The following is a 24,599-nucleotide window of genomic DNA, read 5'->3' as shown; positions in this document are numbered from 1 at the left end:
GGTGCCATTGGATGGCTTGGGGGTAGGGTATAGGGAATAGGGTGCCATTGGATGGCTTGGGGGTAGGGTATAGGGAATAGGGTGCCATTGGATGGCTTGGGGGTAGGGTATAGGGAATAGGGTGTCATTGGATGGCTTGGGGGTAGGGTATAGGGAATAGGGTGCCATTGGATGGCTTGGGGGTAGGGTATAGGGAATAGGGTGTCATTGGATGGCCTGGGGGTAGGGTATAGGGAATAGGGTGCCATTGGATGGCTTGGGGGTAGGGTATAGGGAATAGGGTGCCATTGGATGGCTTGGGGGTAGGGTATAGGGAATAGGGTGCCATTGGATGGCTTGGGGGTAGGGTATAGGGAATAGGGTGCCATTGGATGGCTTGGGGGTAGGGTATAGGGAATAGGGTGCCATTGGAAGGCTTGGGGGTAGGGTATAGGGAATAGGGTGCCATTGGATGGCTTGGGGGCAGGGTATAGGGAATAGGGTGTCATTGGATGGCTTGGGGGTAGGGTATAGGGAATAGGGTGCCATTGGATGGCTTGGGGGTAGGGTATAGGGAATAGGGTGCCATTGGATGGCTTGGGGGTAGGGTATAGGGAATAGGGTGCCATTGGATGGCTTGGGGGCAGGGTATAGGGAATAGGGTGTCATTGGATGGCTTGGGGGTAGGGTATAGGGAATAGGGTGCCATTGGATGGCTTGGGGGTAGGGTATAGGGAATAGGGTGTCATTGGATGGCTTGGGGGCAGGGTATAGGGAATAGGGTGTCATTGGATGGCTTGGGGGTAGGGTATAGGGAATAGGGTGCCATTGGATGGCTTGGGGGTAGGGTATAGGGAATAGGGTGTCATTGGATGGCTTGGGGGTAGGGTATAGGGAATAGGGTGCCATTGGATGGCTTGGGGGTAGGGTATAGGGAATAGGGTGCCATTGGATGGCTTGGGGGTAGGGTATAGGGAATAGGGTGTCATTGGATGGCTTGGGGGTAGGGTATAGGGAATAGGGTGTCATTGGATGGCACACACACACACTTTTAGCTGTGAGGTTAATCCACAACCCACCTTGCAGCAGTAATACATCTAGTCTTCACTTCTCCAAAACATAAAGAAAATCTCTCAAAGCAAAGCTGACTTCATCTGGTTTTGGGAATAGCTTGCCTTGCAGCCTAGGGTTGTGCAAGTACCCCATCATCATTAAAGTGGTGTTTTTTTAATGTTCCCTTGAAAAGAGTGTGCAGTTAACCTGGGAGGGAGGGAGGGAGGGAGGGAGGGAGGGAGGGGGCTGGTGGGAAAACCCAACAACCTTGATGTGTGAGCTTGATTAAAGGTATTCTGTGGGTCTTTGCTGAAAAGTAATCATAGCCATACCTTTCACCTGTGCTGCGATCCACTGAGATCTATCAGCAAAATAATATTGTGGGGAGCAGGGTGTGTGGTCTTTACACCACAGCCCCCCTACTCCCCTGTCTACTCTACTCTACTCCCCTGTCTACCTACTCTACTCCCCTGTCTACCTACTCTACTCCCCTGTCTACCTACTCTACTCCCCTGTCTACCTACTCTACTCCCCTGTCTACCTACTCTACTCCCTGTCTACTCTACTCTACTCCCTGTCTACCTACTCTACTCCCCTGTCTACCTACTCTACTCCCCTGTCTACTCTACTCTACTCCCCTGTCTACCTACTCTACTCCCCTGTCTACCTACTCTACTCCCCTGTCTACTCTACTCTACTCCCTGTCTACCTACTCTACTCCCTGTCTACCTACTCTAGTCCCCTGTCTACTCTACTCTACTCTCCTGTCTACCTACTCTACTCCCCTGTCTACCTACTCTACTCCCCTGTCTACCTACTCTACTCCCCTGTCTACCTACTCTACTCCCCTGTCTACCTACTCTACTCCCCTGTCTACTCTACTCTACTCCCCTGTCTACCTACTCTACTCCCCTGTCTACCTACTCTAGTCCCCTGTCTACTCTACTCTACTCCCCTGTCTACCTACTCTACTCCCCTGTCTACTCTACTCTACTCTCCTGTCTACTCTACTCTACTCTCCTGTCTACATACTCTACTCCCCTGTCTACTCTACTCTACTCTCCTGTCGACCTACTCTACTCTCCTGTCTACCTACTCTACTCCCCTGTCTACTCTACTCTACTCCCCTGTCTACATACTCTACTCTCGTGTCTACTCTACTCTACTCCCCTGTCTACCTACTCTACTCCCCTGTCTACTCTACTCTACTCTCCTGTCTACCTACTCTACTCTCCTGTCTACCTACTCTACTCCCCTGTCTACATACTCTACTCTCCTGTCTACATACTCTACTCTCCTGTCTACCTACTCTACTCTCCTGTCTACCTACTCTACTCTCCTGTCTACCTACTCTACTCTCCTGTCTACATACTCTACTCCCCTGTCTACTCTACTCCCCTGTCTACTCTACTCTACTCCCCTGTCTACCTACTCTACTCCCCTGTCTACTCTACTCTCCTGTCTACCTACTCTACTCTCCTGTCTACCTACTCTACTCTCCTGTCTACCAACTCTACTCCCCTGTCTACTCTACTCTACTCTCCTGTCTACCTACTCTACTCCCCTGTCTACCTACTCTACTCCCCTGTCTACTCTACTCTCCTGTCTACTCCCCTGTCTACATACTCTACTCCCCTGTCTACTCCCCTGTCTACTCCCCTGTCTACCTACTCTACTCCCCTGTCTACCTACTCTACTCCCCTGTCTACTCCCCTGTCTACATACTCTACTCCCCTGTCTACGCCCCTGTCTACTCCCCTGTCTACTCCCCTGTCTACCTACTCTACTCCCCTGTCTACTCCCCTGTCTACTCCCCTGTCTACATACTCTACTCCCCTGTCTACTCCCCTGTCTACTCCCCTGTCTACTCCCCTGTCTACCTACTCTACTCTCCTGTCTACCTACTCTACTCTCCTGTCTACTCTACTCTACTCCCCTGTCTACCTACTCTACTCTCCTGTCTACCTACTCTACTTCCCTGTCTACAAACTCTTCTCCCCTGTCTACCTACTCTACTCTCCTGTCTACCTACTCTACTCCCCTGTCTACCTACTCTACTCCCCTGTCTACTCTACTCTACTCTCCTGTCTACTCCCCTGTCTACATACTCTACTCCCCTGTCTACTCCGCTGTCTACTCCCCTGTCTACTCCCCTGTCTACTCCCCTGTCTACCTACTCTACTCCCCTGTCTACCTACTCTACTCCCCTGTCTACTCCCCTGTCTACTCCCCTGTCTACTCCCCTGTCTACATACTCTACTCCCCTGTCTACTCCCCTGTCTACTCTCCTGTCTACCTACTCTACTCTCCTGTCTATCTACTCTACTCTCCTGTCTACCTACTCTACTCTCCTGTCTACCTACTCTACTCTCCTGTCTTCATACTCTACTCCCCTGTCTACCTACTCTTCTCTCCTGTCTACCTACTCTACTCTCCTGTCTACCTACTCTACTCTCCTGTCTACCTACTCTACTCTCCTGTCTACCTACTCTACTCTCCTGTCTACATACTCTACTCCCCTGTCTACATACTCTACTCCCCTGTCTACCTACTCTACTCTCCTGTCTACCTACTCTTCTCTCCTGTCTACATACTCTACTCTCCTGTCTACATACTCTACTCCCCTGTCTACCTACTCTACTCTCCTGTCTACATACTCTCCTCTCCTGTCTACCTACTCTACTCTCCTGTCTACCTACTCTACTCCCCTGTCTACCTACTCTTCTCTCCTGTCTACATACTCTACTCCCCTGTCTACATACCCTTACTCTCCTGTCTACATACTCTACTCTCCTGTCTACTCTACTCTACTCCCCTGTCTACCTACTCTACTCCCCTGTCTACTCTACTCCCCTGTCTACCTACTCTACAGTCCCCTGTCTACTCTACTCTCCTGTCTACCTACTCTACTCTCCTGTCTACATACTCTCCTCTCCTGTCTACCTACTCTACTCTCCTGTCTACCTACTCTACTCCCCGGTCTACCTACTCTTCTCTCCTGTCTACATACTCTCCTCTCCTGTCTACCTACTCTACTCTCCTGTCTACCTACTCTACTCCCCTGTCTACCTACTCTTCTCTCCTGTCTACATACTCTACTCCCCTGTCTACATACCCTTACTCTCCTGTCTACATACTCTACTCTCCTGTCTACTCTACTCTACTCCCCTGTCTACCTACTCTACTCCCCTGTCTACTCTACTCCCCTGTCTACCTACTCTACAGTCCCCTGTCTACTCTACTCTCCTGTCTACCTACTCTACTCCCCTGTCGACCTACTCTATTCTCCTGTCTACCTACTCTACTCTCCTGTCTACCTACTCTACTCTCCTGTCTACCTACTCTACTCTCCTGTCTACCTACTCTACTCTCCTGTCTACATACTCTACTCCCCTGTCTACATACTCTACTCCCCTGTCTACCTACTCTACTCTCCTGTCTACCTACTCTTCTCTCCTGTCTACATACTCTACTCCCCTGTCTACCTACTCTACTCCCCTGTCTACCTACTCTACTCTCCTGTCTACCTACTCTACTCTCCTGTCTACCTACTCTACTCTCCTGTCTACCTACTCTACTCTCCTGTCTACATACTCTACTCCCCTGTCTACATACTCTACTCCCCTGTCTACCTACTCTACTCTCCTGTCTACCTACTCTTCTCTCCTGTCTACATACTCTACTCCCCTGTCTACCTACTCTACTCCCCTGTCTACCTACTCTACTCTCCTGTCTACCTACTCTACTCTCCTGTCTACCTACTCTACTCTCCTGTCTACCTACTCTACTCTCCTGTCTACCTACTCTACTCTCCTGTCTACCTACTCTACTCCCCTGTCTACTCACTCTACTCCCCTGTCTTCTCTACTCCCCTGTCTACTCTACTCTACTCCCCTGTCTACCTACTCTACTCTCCTGTCTACCTACTCTACTCTCCTGTCTACCTACTCTACTCCCCTGTCTACCTACTCTACTCCCCTGTCTACCTACTCTACTCCCCTGTCTACCTACTCTACTCCCCTGTCTACTCTACTCCCCTGTCTCCCCACTCCTGTCTCCCTGCTCCTCTGTCTCCCTGCTCCCATGTCTCCCCACTCCTGTCTCCCTGCTCCTCTGTCTCCCTGCTCCCCTGTCTCCCCACTCCTGTCTCCCTGCTCCTCTGTCTCCCTGCTCCCATGTCTCCCAACTCCTGTGTCCCTGCTCCCCTGTCTTCCTGCTCCCCTGTCTCCCTGCTCCTCTGTCTCCCTGCTCCCCTGTCTTCCGACTCCTGTCTCCCTGCTCCTCTGTCTCCCTGCTCCCCTGTCTCTCTGTTTGGCTCCCTACCTTCTTAGTCATGCCCTTCACCCATGCTGTGATCCACTCTCTATCAACAACACCACACTGTGTGGAGTCAAGCTATAGATCACCACAGATCACAGCAGAGAGTCAAGCTATATATCACCACGGATCATGGCAGAGAGTCAAGCTATAGATCACCACGGATCACGGCAGAGAGTCAAGCTATAGATCACCACGGATCACGGCAGAGAGTCAAGCTATAGATCACCACGGATCACGGCAGAGAGTCAAGCTATAGATCACCACGGATCACAGCAGAGAGTCAAGCTATAGATCACCACGGATCACAGCAGAGAGTCAAGCTATAGATCACCACGGATCACGGCAGAGAGTCAAGCTATAGATCACCACGGATCACAGCAGAGAGTCAAGCTATAGATCACCACGGATCACGGGAGAGAGTCAAGCTATAGATCACCACGGATCACGGCAGAGAGTCAAGCTATAGATCACCACGGATCACAGCAGAGAGTCAAGCTATAGATCACCACGGTTCACGGGGGAGAGTCAAGCTATAGATCACCACGGATCACGGCAGAGAGTCAAGCTATAGATCACCACGGATCACAGCAGAGAGTCAAGCTATAGATCACCACGGATCACGGCAGAGAGTCAAGCTATAGATCACCACGGATCACGGCAGAGAGTCAAGCTGTAGATCACCACGGATCACGGCAGAGAGTCAAGCTGTAGATCACCACGGATCACGGCAGAGAGTCAAGCTATAGATCACCACGGATCATGGCAGAGAGTCAAGCTATAGATCACCACGGATCACGGCAGAGAGTCAAGCTATAGATCACCACGGATCACGGCAGAGAGTCAAGCTATAGATCACCACGGATCACGGCAGAGAGTCAAGCTATAGATCACCACGGATCACGGCAGAGAGTCAAGCTATAGATCACCACGGATCACGGCAGAGAGTCAAGCTATAGATCACCACGGATCACGGCAGAGAGTCAAGCTATAGATCACCACGGATCACAGCAGAGAGTCAAGCTATAGATCACCACGGATCACGGCAGAGAGTCAAGCTATAGATCACCACGGATCATGGCAGAGAGTCAAGCTAGTTGCTTTTGATCTCCACTGATAGCAGCAACACACGTGGTCTACGATATTGGCTACTCAGCCCTCCTGCTCCCAAGCCCCCCACACCAAACACAAACACATACAGCTCCATTACATATTTACTAGAGCTGCTTCCTCCTCCCTCTAGGATTTCCAGCCAGCCGTTACACTAGGGTACAGGTACAATGTTTAACGGCATATATATACACTGCTCAAAAAAATAAAGGGAACACTAAAATAACACATCCTAGATCTGAATATTATATATTCTTATACTTTTTTCTTTACATAGTTGCTGACAACAAAATCACACAAAAATGATCAATGGAAATCAAATTTATCAACACATGGAGGTCTGGATTTGGAGTCACACTCAAAATGAAAGTGGAAAACCACACTACAGGCTGATCCAACTTTGATGTAATGTCCTTAAAACATGTCAAAATGAGGCTCAGTAGTGTGTGTGGGCTCCACGTGCCTGTATGACCTCCCTACAACGCCTGGGCATGCTCCTGATGAGGTGGCGGATGGTCTCCTGAGGGATCTCATCCCACACCTGGACTAAAGCATCCGCCAACTCCTGGACAGTCCGTGGTGCAACGTGGCGTTGGTGGATGGAGCGAGACATGATGTCCCAGATGTGCTCAATTGGATTCAGGTCTGGGGAACGGGCGGGCCAGTCCATAGCATCATTGCCTTCCTCTTGCAGGAACTGCTGACACACTCCAGCCACATGAGGTCTAGCATTGTCTTGCATTAGGAGGAACCCAGGGCCAACCGCACCAGCATATGGTCTCACAAGGGGTCTGAGGATCTCATCTCGGTACCTAATGGCAGTCAGGCTACCTCTGGCGAGCACATGGAGCCTCTGGCGAGCTGTGCGGCCCCCCAAAGAAATGACCCCCCACACCATGACTGACGCAGCGCCAAACCGGTCATGCTGGAGGATGTTGCAGGCAGCAGAACGTTCTCCACGGCATCTCCAGACTGTCATGTCTGTCACATGTGCTCAGTGTGAACCTGCTTTCATCTGTGAAGAGCACAGGGCGCCAGTGGCGAATTTGCCAATCTTAGTGTTCTTTGGCAAATACCAAAAGTCCTGCACGGTGTTGGGCTGTAAGCACAACCCCCACCTGTGGACGTCAGGCCCTCATACCACCCCCATGGAGTCTGTTTCTGACCGTTTGAGCATACACTTGTACATTTGTGGCCTGCTGGAGGTCATTTTGCAGGGCTCTGGCAGTGCTCCTCCTTGCACAAAGGCGGAGGTAGCGGTCCTGCTGCTGGGTTGTTGCCCTCCTACGGCCTCCTCCACGTCTCCTGATGTACTGGCCTGTTTCCTGGTAGCGCCTCCATGCTCTGGACACTACGCTGACAGACACAGCAAACCTTCTTGCCACAGCTCGCATTGATGTGCCATCCTGGATGAGCTGCACTACCTGAGCCACTTGTGTGGGTTGTAGACTCCGTCTCATGCTACCACTAGAGTGAAAGCACCGCCAGCATTCAAAAGTGATCAAAACATCAGCCAGGAAGCATAGGAACTGAGAAGTGGTCTGTAGTCACCACCTGCAGAACCACTCCTTTATTGGGGGTGTCTTGCTAATTTCCTATAATTTCCACCTTTTGTCTATTCCATTTGCACAACAGCATGTGAAATTTATTGTCAATCAGTGTTGCTTCCTAAGTGGACAGTTTAATTTCATAGAAGTGTGATTGACTTGGAGTTACATTGTGTTGTTTAAGTGTTCCCTTTATTTTGTTGAGCAGTATATATATATATATATATATATATATATATATATATATATATATATATATATATGCCAGGCACTCATCCCTCTAGCTTCAGCTGTTATCTCTTTGGGTAAACCTTTAGAAAAAAATTTGCTATCTAGAACCTGAAAGGGTTCTTCGGCTGTCCCCATAGGAGAACCCTTTGAAGTACCATTTTGGTTCCAAGTAGAAGAACCCTTTCCATGGAGAGTTCTACATGGAACCCAAAATAGTTACAGTATATCTGGAACCAAAAATGGTTCTACCAGGAACCAAAAAGGGTTCTCCTGTGGGGACAGCCGAAGAACCCTTTTGAAAGCCAGTAGGCTTGAGTCCCAAATGTCTCTATACAGTGCACGACCCACAGACTTTAGTCAAAAGTAGTGCACTATAAAAAGGGAATAGGGTACCATAGGACTCTGGTCTAAAGTAGTGCACTATATAGGGAATAGGGTGCCATAGGGCTCTGGTCTAAAGTAGTGCACTATGTAGGGAATAGGGTGCCATAGGGCTCTGGTCTAAAGTAGTGCACTATATAGGGAATATGGATCCATAGGGCTCTGGTCTAAAGTAGTGCACTATATAGGGAATATGGATCCATAGGGCTCTGGTCTAAAGTAGTGCACTATAAAGGGAATAGGGTGCCATTTGGGACACAAGCCTATTTGGGACACAAGCCTATTTGGGACTATTTTTCTTCGTTTAACATACTTGCAGCATTCCTAGATGGACGAAAGATTGCCCCTCAGATTTTGCCACAGATATCTCTGTTTCTGATATATTTTTTTTACAGACTGGTGACACAGATGTGTTTTTATTGTCACACCTTTCAAATAGCAAAAGAGCAATGACTAGTTACAGGGCCTTCAGAAAGTATTCATGCTCCTTGACCTATTCTACATTTTGTTGTGTTGCAGCCTGAATTCAAATTCAAACCTACACACAATATCCCATAATGACAAAGTGAAAACAGGTTTTTAGAAATGTTGAAATTTCTCCATACAGAAATATCTCATTTAAATACACTACCGTTCAAAAAGTTTGGGGTCACTTAGAAATGTCCTTGTTTTTGAAAGAAAGCTCATTTTTGGCCCATTAAAATAACATCAAATTGATCAGAAATACCAGTGTAGACATTGTTAATGTTGTAAATGACTATTGTAGCTGGAAACTGATTATTTTTAATGGAATATCCGCATAGGCCCATTATCAGCAACCATCACTCCTGTGTTCCAATGGCACGTTGTGTTAGCTAATCCAAGTTTATAATTTTAAAAGGTTAATTGATCATTAGAAAACCCTTTTGCAATTAAAAACTATTGTCCTGATTAAATAAGCAATAGAACTGGCCTTCTTTAGACTAGCTAAGTATCTGGAGCATCAGCATTAGTGGGTTCGATTACAGGCTCAAAATGGCCAGAAACAAATAACTTTCTTCTGAAACTCATCAGTCTATTCTTGTTCTGAGAAATGAAGGCTATTCCATGCAAGAAATTGCCAAGAAACTGAAGATCTCGTACAACGCTGTATACTGCTCCCTTCACGGAACAGCACAAACTGGCTCTAACCAGAATGGAAAGAGGAGTGGGAGGCCCCGGTGCACAACTGAGGAAGAGGACAAGTACATTAGATTGTCTAGTTTGAGAAACAGACGCCTCACAAGTCCTAAACTGGCAGCTTCATTAAATAGTACCCACATAACACCAGTCTCAATGTCAACAGTGAAGAGGCGTCTCCGGGATGCTGGCCTTCTAGGCAGACTTCCTCTGTCCAGTGTCTGTGTTCTTTTGCCCATCTTAATATTTTCTTTTTATTGGCCAGTCTGAGATGTCTTTTTCTTTGCAACTCTGCCTAAAAGGCCAGCATCCCGGAGTTGCCTCTTCACTCTGTCAATTAGGTTAGTATTGTGGAGTAACTACGATGTTATTGATCCATCCTCAGTTTTCTCCTATCACAGCCATTAAGCTCTGTAGTTGTTTTAATGTCACCTTTGACCTCTTGGTGATTATCCCTTAGCTGTCTCCTTCCTGTCTGGCAACTGAATTAGGAAGGACGCCTGTATCTTTGTAGTGACTGGGTGTATTGATACACCAAAGTGTAATTAATAACTTCACCATGCTCAAAGGGATATTCAATGTCTGCTTTTCTTATTTGTTCTCATCTACCAATCGGTGTCCTTCTTTACGAGGCATTGGAAAACCTCCCTGGTCTTTGTGGTTGAATCTGTGTTTGAAATTCACTGCTCGACTGAGGGACCTTACAGATAATTGTATATGTGGGGTACATAGATGAGGTAGTCATTCAAAAACCATGTCAAACACTATTATTGCACAGACAGTGAGTCCATGCAACTTATTATGTGACTTGTTAAGCACATTTTTACTCCTGAACTTATTTGGGCTTGTCTTAACAAAGGGGTTGAATACTTATTGACTCAAGACATTTCAGCTGTACATGTTTTATTCATTTGTAAACAATTACAAAAATACAAAATCTCACTTTTACATTATAGGGTATTATGTGTAGCCCAGTGACAAAAACAACATCTAAATCCATTTTTAATTCAAGCTGTAACACAACAAAATGTGGAGTAAAGTCAAGGGGTATGAACACTTTCTGAAGGCTCTGTGATGACATTTGGTGTGTCTATATATATATATATTTTTTTTTTAAATAATAAATGTTTTGAGTAACATTTTGCTGTGGTTCATGCGCTCCCTCAGCAGCTCGGCCGTTTGAGACGTCAGACAACGTGATGAAGGCTGGGGCATGCTCTGCTACGTGTGAAGACTTCCACCAGATCAAGATTACTGTCTTTCAGCTCAAACAAAAGGTTTGTTCTGGTTTCCACTAATCCCCCTCATACTTTTATTTTCCTACTAGCACTTACTTTGCTGATATCTAACTTATTGAGGGAAAATGTACTGACTGTGAAACGTGATTGTCCCACCCAGCTATCTTAAGATGAATGCACTAACTGTAAGTCTCTCTGGATAAGAGCGTCTGCTAAATGACTCAAATTTAAAAGTCAATTCAATTCGATAAAGACGTTAAATGCACCTGGTTGAATTCAGGTTTATTTAAAGGTGGTGCTGGTAACGATTATTATTGTTATTATAACGTCTTGTATTTCATTTGTGTTGCTGCTTACCACCGAGCCATTCCACATAAAACACAGTTGGTTGGATTCAGTTAGGTATTAAAATGGACCAGGATTATTCCATTGGTTTATTTAGTTATTCATGGCATTCTAGTGTATGTTTCATTCACCAAAGAACTCTGCGTATCACTGGTCAATATCTGTCAATATATTCAGGTAGAATAACACTGGGAAACATCTCCTCTGGGACGCAGAACGACGTTTATTGTACGTAATAAACATTATTGAAATCATTTTGGATTACTGCAGCTAGCTAGTTGGTTCTGTAAATTATGTCTGTCGTTGTAAAGTGCCGGTTATACGGAGTGGCACCACACACACACACACACACACACACACACACACACACACACACACACACACACACACACACACACACACACACACACACACACACACACACACACACACACACACACACACACACACACACACACACACACACACACACACACACACACACACACACACACACACACACTGCTTAGTGAGTATTTCCAGCCCTCTAGCCTTCCCAGTCAGGCTCAATCTGTAGACCAGTCTGTCAACGGGGCAGTTCACCACTCTGCCCTGTAACATGTGATATATGGTTCCCAGCCGTGTGGTCCTATGGGGTTCAGTAGGCACGCTACTAGCTCCTTTTTTCATTGGAGGGGGAAAAAATGAAATAGGCCTATGTGTCTAGTGTGCTGCAAATGGCACCCTATACCCCAATCCCTACATAGGACCCATAGGGCTCTGGTCAAAAGTAGGGCTCTGGTCAAAAGTAGTCATGCTCTATATAGGGAATAGGGTACAATTTGGGACGCAGTCTAAGACAACAAAATTGTCTTTTGAGAACAGAGGTCAGATATTGTGCAGGGGGGGGGGTTGACTGACTGACAGGAAAGGAAGATTATGGCCATTACTGGTCACCCACTGCCCCCCTCAAGGCATAAACGCAGGCTGCTTTGGATTAACACTTACATAGCAGAGCTGCTCGTCTCTACAAACCAACACTTACTCCTTCATCTCATGTCATGATCCGGAGACCTCGTCGGCAGGAATAATGATTCAATTGGATGTTCTCTGATTCATCGCCCCTGTCCAGGGACATACCATGTCATATGACTTGCACACCAGGTGGCAGGTAATGTAAGGCCTCCGTCTAATGTATGGCCCCAGTCTAATGTATGGCCCCAGCCTAATGTATGACCCCAGCCTAATGTATGGCCCCAGCCTAATGTATGGCCCCAGCCTAATGTATGGCCCCAGCCCCAGAGACGAAGGTATGGCCCCAGCCCCAGCCTAATGTATGGCCCCAATCTAATGTATGGCCCCAGCCGAATGTATGGCCACAGCCTAATGTATGGCCCCAGCCTAATTTATGGCCCCAATCATATGTATGGCCCCAGCCTAATGTATGGCCCCAGCCTAATGTATGACCCCAGCCTTTTATATGGCCCCAGCCTAATGTATGGCCCCAGCCTTTTATATGGCCACAGCCTAATGTATGGCCTCAGCCTTTTATATGGCCCCAGCCTAATGTATGGCCCCAGCCTAATGTATGGCCCCAGCCTAATGTATGACCCCAGCCTAATGTATGGCCCCAGCCTAATGTATGGCCCCAGCCTAATGTATGACCCCAGCCTAATGTATGGCCACAGCCTAATGTATGGCCCCAGCCTAATGTATGGCCCCAATCTTATGTATGGCCCCAGCCTAATGTATGGCCCCAATCTAATTAAGACCCCAGCCCCAGCCTAATGTATGGCCCCAGCCTATATGGCCACAGACTAATGTATGGCCCCAGCCTAATGTATGACCCTGGCCGAATGTATGACCCCAGCCTAATGTATGGCCCCAGCCTTTTATATGGCCACAGCCTAAGGTATGGCCCCAGCCTAATGTATGACCCCAGCCTAATGTATGACCCCAGCCTAATGTATGACCCCAGCCTAACGTATGGCCCCAGCCTAATGTATGACCCCAGCCTAATGTATGGCCACAGCCTAATGTATGGCCCCCGCCTAATGTATGGCCCCAATCTTATGTATGGCCCCAGCCTAATGTATGGCCCCAATCTAATTAAGACCCCAGCCCCAGCCTAATGTATGGCCCCAGCCTATATGGCCACAGACTAATGTATGGCCCCAGCCTAATGTATGACCCTGGCCGAATGTATGACCCCAGCCTAATGTATGGCCCCAGCCTTTTATATGGCCACAGCCTAAGGTATGGCCCCAGTCTAATGTATGGACACAGCCTAATGTATGGACACAGCCTAATGTATGGCCCGAGCCTGATGTATAGCCCCAGCCTAATGTATAGCCCCAGCCTATTGTATTTCCCCAGCCCCAGCCTAATGTATGGCCCGAGCCTGATGTATAGCCCCAGCCTAATGTATAGCCCCAGCCTATTGTATTTCCCCAGCCCCAGCCTAATGTATGGCCCCAGCCTAATGTATGACCCCAGCCTAATGTATGGCCACAGCCCCAACCTAATGTATGGCCCCAGCCTAATGTATAGCCCAGGCCCCAGCCTAATGTATGGCCCCAGCCTAATGTATAGCCCAGGCCCCAGCCTAATGTATGGCCCCAGCCTAATGTATAGCCCAGGCCCCAGCCTAATGTATGGCCCCAGCCGAATGTATGTCCCCAGCCTAATGTATGGCCACAGCCCCAACCTAATGTATGACCCCAGCCTAATGTATGGCCCCAGCCTAATGTATGGCCCCAGCCTAATGTATGACCCCAGCCTAATGTATGGCCACAGCCTAATGTATGGCCCCAGCCTAATGTATGTCCCCAGCCTAATGTATGGCCCCAGCCTAATGTATGGCCCCAATCTGATTTATGACCCAAGCCCCAGCCTAATGTATGGCCCCAATCTAATGTATGGCCACAGCCTAATGTATGGCCCCAACCTAATGTATGGCCCCAGCTGAATGTATGGCCCCAGCCTAATGTATGAGCCCAGCCTAATGTATGACCCCAGCCTAATGTATGACCCCAGCCTAATGTATGGCCCCAGCTGAATGTATAGCCCCAGCCTAATGTATGACCCCAGCCTAATGTATGGCCCCAGCTGAATGTATAGCCCCAGCCTAATGTATGGCCCCAGCTGAATGTATGGCCCCAGCCTAATGTATGACCCCAGCCTAATGTATGACCCCAGCCTAATGTATGGCCCCAGCTGAATGTATGGCCCCAGCCTAATGTATGAGCCCAGCCTAATGTATGACCCCAGCCTAATGTATGACCCCAGCCTAATGTATGACCCCAGCCTAATGTATGACCCCAGCCTAATGTATGACCCCAGCCTAATGTATGGCCCCAGCTGAATGTATGGCCCCAGCCTAATGTATGAGCCCAGCCTAATGTATGAGCCCAGCCTAATGTATGACCCCAGCCTAATGTATGACCCCAGCCTAATGTATGGCCCCAGCCTAATGTATGGCCCCAGCCTAATGTATAGCCCCAGTCTAAGGTATGGCCCCAGCCTAATGTATGAGCCCAGCCTAATGTATGGCCCCAGTCTAATGTATGGCCCCAGCCTAATGTATGAGCCCAGCCTAATGTATAGCCCCAGTCTAATGTATGAGCCCAGCCTAATGTATGAGCCCAGCCTAATGTATAGCCCCAGTCTAATGTATGGCCCCAGCCTAATGTATAGCCCCAGTCTAATGTATGGCCCCAGCCTAATGTATGGCCCCAATCTAATGTATGACCCCAGCCTAATGTATGGCCCCAGCCTAATGTATGGCCCCAGTCTAATGTATGACCCCAGCCTAATGTATGGCCCCAATCTAATGTATGGCCCCAGCCTTTTATATGGCCACAGCCTAATGTATGGCCCCAGCCGAATGTATGGCCCCAACCCCAGCCTAATGTATGTCCCAGGCCCCATCCTAATGTATGGCCCCATCCTAATGTATAGCCACAGCCTAATGTATGGCCCCATCCTAATGTATGGCCCCATCCCAATGTATGGCCCAGGCCCCATCCTAATGTATGGCCCCAGCCTAATGTATGGCCCCAGCCTGTACTACGCTTTGATATAGAGTACTCACATGTACATGTATATATCCCAGAGTACAGTGCGGTCTCCTGGTCTACCTAAGTAATGCATAGTGATTTCCTGGGCCTGTGTCTGGTTATTACAAATTCACATAGCTGGTTTCAAGTCGTACTCTGACACAGCAAATAATTCACGTAGAGAATGTAATTTTCTTGTCCTGTAAGTTTAATACATCCATGTAGTAACTATTATTACAATCTCCCCGTAGGCTTCTGCTCTATGATGATTGACAGCCAAGTGGCTGTATCGTGGACATGCCTGATCTCAGACCTCTCTCTCATTAAGACTGATCTTGAGAAAATCCTTTGAGCCAGAACCTCTACATTAAATGGGCAATTTAGGATTGTAATGATATATTGCAATTGATTGTTGAAGAATATAACTGATGAATGTCTTATGATCTTAGTTCAACTATTGTACTAAAAACATGAACAATCTTAACTATATCCGTTCTTCTCGTTCTATAGATCGCCATGTTGCCCAGCAACGCTGATGTTACCAAGCAGATGACCAGTGAGAAGATGCTGATGTCACACAACTTCCTGCCCGGACCTCCTGGTCTGCCCGGGCCTCCAGGTAAAACTAGCTGTAGTATAATGTTTCTGTCTGTCTGTGTTCTATCTATCGTCCTGTAGTATAATGTCTCTGTCTATCTGTAGTTCTGTAGTATAATGTCTCTGTAGTCCTGTAGTATAATGTCTCTGTCTATCTGTAGTCCTGTAGTATAATGTCTCTGTCTATCTGTAGTTCTGTAGTATAATGTCTCTGTAGTCCTGTAGTATAATGTCTCTGTCTATCTGTAGTCCTGTAGTATAATGTCTCTGTCTGTCTGTAGTCCTGTAGTATAATGTCTCTGTCTATCTGTAGTTCTGTAGTATAATGTCTCTGTAGTCCTGTAGTATAATGTCTCTGTCTATCTGTAGTCCTGTAGTATAATGTCTCTGTCTATCTGTAGTTCTGTAGTATAATGTCTCTGTAGTCCTGTAGTATAATGTCTCTGTCTATCTGTAGTCCTGTAGTATAATGTCTCTGTCTGTCTGTAGTCCTGTAGTATAATGTCTCTGTCGTCCTGTAGTTCTGTAGTATAATGTCTCTGTCTGTCTGTAGTTCTGTAGTATAATGTCTCTGTAGTCCTGTAGTATAATGTCTCTGTCTATCTGTAGTTCTGTAGTATAATGTCTCTGTCTGTCTGCAGTCCTGTAGTATAATGTCTCTGTCTATCTGTAGTTCTGTAGTATAATGTCTCTGTAGTCCTGTAGTACAATGTCTCTGTCTATCTGTAGTCCTGTAGTATAATGTCTCTGTCTATCTGTAGCCCTGAAGTATAATGTCTCTGTCGTCCTGTAGTATAATGTCTCTCGTCCTGTAGTATAATGTCTATGTCTGTCTGTAGTCCTGTAGTATAATGTCTCTGTCGTCCTGTAGTATAATGTCTCTGTCTATCTGTAGTAGTTCTGTAGTATATTGTCTCTGTAGTCCTGTAGTATAATGTCTCTGTCTATCTGTAGTCCTGTAGTATAATGTCTCTGTCTATCTGTAGTCCTGTAGTATAATGTCTCTGTCTATCTGTAGTCCTGTAGTATAATGTCTCTGTCTATCTGTAGTTCTGTAGTATAATGTCTCTGTCTATCTGTAGTTCTGTAGTATAATGTCTCTGTAGTCCTGCAGTATAATGTCTCTGTCTATCTGTAGTCCTGTAGTATAATGTCTCTGTCTATCTGTAGTCCTGTAGTATAATGTCTCTGTAGTCCTGTAGTATAATGTCTCTGTCTATCTGTAGTCCTGTAGTATAATGTCTCTGTCTATCTGTAGTCCTGTAGTATAATGTCTCTGTCTATCTGTAGTCCTGTAGTATAATGTCTCTGCTCTCCCACTAATACCCAGACCTGTGTGTTTCTATATCTCAGGAGATCCAGGGCCAATGGGTCCCCCTGGCCACACAGGACTGTTGGGGCCCCCCGGCCCTCCTGGACCCAGGGGACTGATGGGCCCCGTTGGGCCCTCGCCTGACCTGTCCTTCATGAAACAGGGCCGACGGGGGCCCATGGTCAGTAACAGCACCACCGCCAGTACCATCTGTTTCAATACCACTCGAATGCCTTGTATACTGTCCCTTCTAGGAGACCGACATTACAACACCACTTTCTTCCTGTAACATCATCATCATGTCATCCTCTCAGATTCTTCTCGGTTATAAACTGCCTTTCAAATATGCTGAAACAGCAGGTCTAGAGAAACAGAGCACTGTCTGTTCTGCTGTGTAAGATGATGGTGTCCCCCTCCTCCCCTCCCCATGTCCCCCTCATCCCCTCCCCATGTCCCCCTCCTCCCCTCCCTCCCCTCCCCATGTCCCCCTCATCTCCTCCCCATGTCCCCCTCCTCCCATGTCCCCCTCCTGCCCCGTGTCCCCCTCCTCCCCTCCCCATGACAGACAGACAGACAGACAGACAGACAGACAGACAGACAGACAGACAGAGTGTTGTGACTTCCCCAGGTGTGGTGGGCCCTGTAGGGGAAACTAGGACACGAGTCACAGGCCTGTCTGTCCTTGGATGTGTCCCAAATGGCATCCTATCCCCTATATAGTGCATATCAGTTAAACATGTTTGAACAGATATCGATACCATATCGGTTTGAAGGAATAACATTTGAACTGTGTTGACTTCACTTCCACGGCTCTGTGATGTCCAGACATCATTTTGCTGATAGCCCATTGGGACATGTTCTGGGATCCAACCCCACTAGTTTAATAAAGGAAGTCCGTACAACAGGTGTTGACCTTACAGTGAAATGCTTTCTTATGAGCCCCCAAACAACAATGCAGTTTTTTTTTAAATACGGACAAGATTAAGAGGTAAAAGTAACAAGTAATTAATGAGCAGCAGTAAAACAACAATAGGAGGAGTTACCAGTACAGAGTCAATGTAGAGACTATATACAGGGAGGTACCAGTACAGAATCAATGTAGAGACTATATACAGGGAGGTACCAGTACAGAGTCAATGTAGAGACTATATACAGGGAGGTACCAGTACAGAGTCAATGTAGAGACTATATACAGGGAGGTAACAGTACAGAGTCAATGTGGAGGCTATATACAGGGAGGTACCAGTACAGAGTCAATGTGGAGACTATATACAGGGAGGTACCAGTACAGAGTCAATGTAGAGACTATATACAGGGTGGTACGGTACAGAGTCAACGTAGAGACTATATACAGGGAGGTACCAGTACAGAGTCAATGTAGAGACTATATACAGGGGGTACTGGTACAGAGTCAATGTAGAGACTATATACAGGGGGTACTGGTACAGAGTCAATGTAGAGACTATATACAGGGGGTACTGGTACAGAGTCAATGTAGAGACTATATAGAGGGTGTAAGGACCCGGTTACGAACCCGGGTCTCCGGAGTGAGAAACAGTCACTTAACCAACTGAGCCACGATTAGTCGGCAGAACCCAGAAGATGAGGCAGACACAGCAGTACTTGAGACGGTGTATTTAATGAAGTAAAAAGTGAAGTTCTTCAGGAAAACATGTAACTCCACAACCTCAAAAGGAATCCTACAAGAACAAAGGTAATCCTCCAAGACAAAAAAGGTAAATCCACAAGGTGGAAGGTAAAGCACAAAAAGCCTCAAAAGATACTCAAAAAACAAACAAACAAGAACAAAAAACAGAATTCCACAAGATAGTCCACCGGGATCAACAAGAGTTCTCAGAGTACTAGGGCTGGGTGCTAACATACAAACACAGAGCAAAGAACAGAGGAAAACAAAGGGTTTAAATACAATCAGGGGAAACGAGGCACAGGTGCAAATAATAATGGGGATCAAGGGAAAACAAAAGGTCAAAAGGCACAATGGGGGCATCTAGTGACCAAAAACATCAACCACAAACCCAATGCCTACAAAAACCCCAATAAGACAATACAATAACCCCATGTCACACCCTGGCCTGAACAAATAATAAAAGAAAACACAAAATACTAAGACCAAGGCGTGACAGTACCCCCCTAAGGTGCGTACTCCCGGACGCACCTCAAAACCATAGGGAGGTTCCGGGTGGGCGTCTGTCCATGGTGGCGGTTCCGGCACGGGACGTGGACCCCACTCCATTAATGTCCCAGTTCCTCGGAACTGAGGGGCAGCTCGGAACTGAGGGGAAGCCCAGTACTGAGAGGAAGCCCAGTACTGAGATGAAGCTCAGGTAGGTAGTAGGCTCCGGTAGATCCTGGCTGGCTGGCGATCTGGAAGATTCAGGTTGACTAGCAGATCTGGAAGATTCTGGTTAACTAGCAGATCTGGAAGAGACTGGTTGACTGGCAGATCTGGAAGAATCTGGTTGACTGGCAGATCTAGAAGATCATGGCTGACTGGCGGATCTAGCTGCTCTATGCAGACTGACAGCTCCTTGCAGACTGACAGCTCTGACTGCTCCATGCAGGCTGACAGCACCCTGCAGACTGACAGCTCCTTGCAGACTGACAGCTCTGGCGGCTCCATGCAGGCTGTCTGCTCCTTGCAGACTGACAGCTCCTTGCAGACTGGCAGCTCTTTGCAGACTGACAGCTCTTTGCAGACTGACAGCTCTGGCTGCTTCATGCAGACTGACAGCACTGGCTGCTTCATGCAGACTGACAGCTCTGGCTGCTTCATGCAGGCTGTCTGCTCCTTGCAGACTGACAGCTCTGGCTGCTCCATGCAGGCTGTCTGCTCCTTGCAGACTGACAGCTCCTTGCAGACTGGCAGCTCTTTGCAGACTGACAGCTCTTTGCAGACTGACAGCTCTGGCTGCTTCATGCAGACTGACAGCACTGGCTGCTTCATGCAGACTGACAGCTCTGGCTGCTTCATGCAGACTGACAGCACTGGCTGCTTCATGCAGACTGACAGCTCTGACTGCTTCATGCAGACTGACAGCTCTGACTGCTTCATGCAGAGTGACAGCTCTGACTGCTTTATGCAGACTGACAGCTCTGACTGCTCCATGCAGACTGACAGCTCTGACTGCTCCATGCAGGCTGACAGCTCTGACTGCTTCATACAGACTGACATCTCTGGCTGCTTCATGCAGACTGACAGCTCTGGCTGCTTCATGCAGACTGACAGCACTGGCTGCTTCATGCAGACTGACAGCTCTGACTGCTCCATGCAGACTGACAGCTCTGACTGCTCCATGCAGGCTGACAGCTCTGACTGCTTCATACAGACTGACATCTCTGGCTGCTTCATGCAGACTGACAGCTCTGGCTGCTTCATGCAGACTGACAGCACTGGCTGCTTCATGCAGACTGACAGCTCTGACTGCTCCATGCAGGCTGACAGCTCTGACTGCTTCATACAGACTGACATCTCTGGCTGCTTTATGCAGACTGACAGCTCTGACTGCTCCATGCAGGCTGACAGCACCCTGCAGACTGGCAGCTCCTTGCAGACTGACAGCTACTTGCAGACTGACAGCTCCTTGCAGACTGGCAGCTCTTTGCAGACTGACAGCTCTGGCTGCGTCATGCAGACTGACAGCTCTGACTGCTCCATGCAGGCTGACAGCACCCTGCAGACTGGCAGCTCCTTGCAGACTGACAGCTCCTTGCAGACTGACAGCTCCTTGCAGACTGGCAGCTCTTTGCAGACTGACAGCTCTGGCTGCGTCATGCAGACTGACAGCTCTGACTGCTCCATGCAGGCTGACAGCACCCTGCAGACTGGCAGCTCCTTGCAGACTGACAGCTCCTTGCAGACTGGCAGCTCTTTGCAGACTGACAGCTCTGGCTGCTTCATGCAGACTGACAGCACCTTGAAGACTGACAGCTCTCTGCAGACTGGCAGCTCAGGCTGCTCCGAACAGGCAGGAGGCTCCGGCAGCGCTGTAGAGGAGGAAGGCTCTGATAGCGCTGAACAGGCGGGAGACTCCGACAGCGCAGGAAGGAAGGAAGGATCTGATAGCGCTGAACAGACAGGAGACTCCAGTAGCGCAGGAGGGAAGGAAGGCTCTGGCTGTGCTGAACAGGCGAGGCGCACAGAAGGCCTGGTGCGTGGTGCTGGAACTGGTGCTACAGGATCGAGGACACGCACAGGAAGCCTGGTGCGGGGAGCTGCTACCGGAGGACTGGTGTGTGGAGTTGGCTCTGGATAGACCGGACCGTGCAGGCGCACTGGAGCTCTTGAGCACCGAGCCTGCCCAACCTTACCTGGCTCGATGCCCACTCTAGCCCGGCCAATACGAAGGGCTGGTATGAACCGCACCGAGCTATGCACCCGCACTGGAAACACTGTGCGCTCCATAGCATAACACGGTGTCTGCCCGGTCTCTCTAGCCCACCGGTAAGCACAGGGAGTTTGCGCAGGTCTCCTACCTGGCATAGCCATACTCCCTTTAAGCCCCCCCCCCAATAATTTTTTTGGGCTGCTTTTCGGGCTTCCTTGCCAACCGTGTTCCCTCGTATCGTCGGCTCCTATCTCCTGCTGCCTCTGCTCTCCTTAATGCCTCCACCTGTTCCCATGGGAGGCGATCTCTTCCGGCCAGTATCTCCTCCCAAGTGTAACAACCTTTACCATCCAACACGTCTTCCCATGTCCATTCTCCGAATAATTCATCCTCCTTTTGCTGCTCCAGCTCGGTCCGTGTGTGGTGGGTGATTCTGTAACGGCGTTCTTCGTTTGTAGAAAGAGAGTCGGACCGAAATGCAGCGTGGTGGTTACTCATGTCTTTAATGAATGAAAAAACGGAACGATACATGAAATAACTAATAAATACAAAAACAACAAACGGAACATGAAAACCTAATACAGCCTATCTGGTGAAACTACACAGAGACAGGAAAAATCACCCACGAAATACACAATGAAACCCAGGCTACCTAAATACGGTTCCCCATCAGAGACAACAAGAATCACCTGACTCTGATTGAGAACCGCCTCAGGCAGCCAAGCCTATACTAGACACACCCCTAATCAACCACAATCCCAATGCCTACAAAAACCCCAATAAGACAATACAATAACCCCATGTCACACCCTGGCCTGAACAAATAATAAAAGAAAACACAAAATACTAAGACCATGGCGTGACAATAATGTCTCTGTAGTCCTGTAGTATAATGTCTCTGTCGTCCTGGGAGATTCCATCAGTGTGGTATAATGTCTCTGTAGTCCTGTAGTATAATGTCTCTGTAGTCCTGTAGTATAATGTCTCTGTAGTCCTGTAGTATAATGTGTCTGTAGTCCTGGGAGATTCCATCAGTGTGGTATAATGTCTCTGTAGTCCTGGGAGATTCCATCAGTGTAGTATAATGTCTCTGTAGTCCTGTAGTATAATGTCTCTGTAGTCCTGGGAGATTCCATCAGTGTGGTATAATGTCTCTGTAGTCCTGTAGTATAATGTCTCTGTAGTCCTGGGAGATTCCATCAGTGTGGTATAATGTCTCTGTAGTCCTGTAGTATAATGTCTCTGTAGTCCTGTAGTATAATGTCTCTGTAGTCCTGGGAGATTCCATCAGTGTGGTATAATGTCTCTGTAGTCCTGTAGTATAATGTCTCTGTAGTCCTGGGAGATTCCATCAGTGTGGTATAATGTCTCTGTAGTCCTGTAGTATAATGTCTCTGTAGTCCTGTAGTATAATGTGTCTGTAGTCCTGGGAGATTCCATCAGTGTGGTATAATGTCTCTGTATCCTGTAGTATAATGTCTCTGTAGTCCTGTAGTATAATGTCTCTGTAGTCCTGGGAGATTCCATCAGTGTGGTATAATGTCTCTGTAGTCCTGTAGTATAATGTCTCTGTAGTCCTGGGAGATTCCATCAGTGTGGTATAATGTCTCTGTAGTCCTGTAGTATAATGTCTCTGTAGTCCTGGGAGATTCCATCAGTGTGGTATAATGTCTCTGTCTATCTGTAGTCCTGTAGTATAATGTCTCTGTAGTCCTGGGAGATTCCATGAGTGTGGTGATCTATTCTTTATTTCATTCTTGTTGAGCATTAAAATAAAGGTGAACAAATCATGTGAAAATGTTCTCAAAATGTCACATGACATGTTCACGAGTCAAACATGGTTTTCGGACACACACTTGAAGAACAAATTCTTATTATCAATGATGGCCAAACCCTAACCCGGACGACGCTGGGCCAATCGTGCGCCGTCCTATGGGACTCCCAATCACGGCCGGTTGTGATACAGCCTGGAATCGAACCAGGATCTGTAGTGACACCTCTAGCTCTGAGATGCAGGGATTTGGGGGCTATTCTATTGGTCCCTTAAGCCAGTGAAGTACAATCAAGCACTGATAAAGTATTTGAAATTATTTTGAATAGTATTTGAACCCTGGTCGTAACTGGGTTTTGGGCACAGAGTGAGTGTGTGTGTGTGTGTGTGTGTGTGTGTGTGTGTGTGTGTGTGTGTGTGTGTGTGTGTGTGTGTGTGTGTGTGTGTGTGTGTGTGTGTGTGTGTGTGTGTGTGTGTGTGTGTGTGTGTGTGTGTGTGTGTGTGATGGGTGGTGTACATTTCAGTGTGGCACAATATGAATCAGTCCGGATCTGAATGTGGCGGAGGTCCCAGCTCTCTGTCCCCAGTGCCCTTTGATGGTGACTGTATAGAGAGGAGATACAGAGGTTCTTTGCCCTTACATGCTAAAGTCATTGAAATGTAGCTGGACCCAAGATGTGACTGGACACAGCAAATGGTTAAATGATGTGATCTGTGATGTCTTCTCTTGTCTCATACAGGGTCCTGCGGGGGCTCCAGGAAAACATGGCATCAAGGTAGAGCATGATTTAGAGCTACGTCCCAAATCGCGTACAATTCCCTATCTAGTCCACTACTTTGACTAGGGCCCATAGGACTCTGGTTAAAAGGAGTGCACTACATATGGAATCGGTACCATTTGGAACACAACCCTTGAAGCATCCTCCCTAATCTCTAGCTCTCTTCTAGTCTGGTCCCAGATCAGTTTGTGCTGTCTCGTCAATTAACTCCTATGGTTAATCCTTGTCAAGCCAAACAGATCTGGGATCAGCCTTGACCCGTTTTTCATCTGGATCTGGCCAATGTCTCATTTTAGCCACATAGTTTTTTTTTTTTGAATGGGATGTAAATATTTAAAAAGAAATGTTGGAAGATTATGTTTAACATCATATCTATGATTACTATGGACTTAGACAAA

At 47.7% G+C, this 24,599-nt stretch overlaps 1 protein-coding gene across 4 annotated transcripts in view; it reads left to right on the top strand.

The window, feature by feature from the left end:
- ccbe1 (collagen and calcium binding EGF domains 1) overlaps positions 1-24,599 on the top strand; it is a 167,521-nt gene that overhangs the window by 115,131 nt on the left and 27,791 nt on the right. For 3 of the 4 annotated variants that reach the window (XM_052458542.1, XM_052458541.1, XM_052458539.1), the window contains exons 6-9: positions 10,944-11,053; positions 15,907-16,015; positions 17,347-17,486; positions 24,163-24,198. In XM_052458542.1, the coding sequence (XP_052314502.1) occupies positions 10,944-11,053; positions 15,907-16,015; positions 17,347-17,486; positions 24,163-24,198 (395 nt within the window). The remainder of the gene's footprint in view (positions 1-10,943; positions 11,054-15,906; positions 16,016-17,346; positions 17,487-24,162; positions 24,199-24,599) is intronic. The other variant, XM_052458540.1, reaches the window with a different exon arrangement.

Source organism: Oncorhynchus keta, chromosome 12 (genome assembly GCF_023373465.1).
Source record: "Oncorhynchus keta strain PuntledgeMale-10-30-2019 chromosome 12, Oket_V2, whole genome shotgun sequence".
Classification (NCBI taxonomy): Eukaryota; Metazoa; Chordata; class Actinopteri; order Salmoniformes; family Salmonidae; genus Oncorhynchus; species Oncorhynchus keta.
Note: the sequence above shows the minus strand (reverse complement) of the source record. Positions and strands in the feature narration are given on the sequence as shown.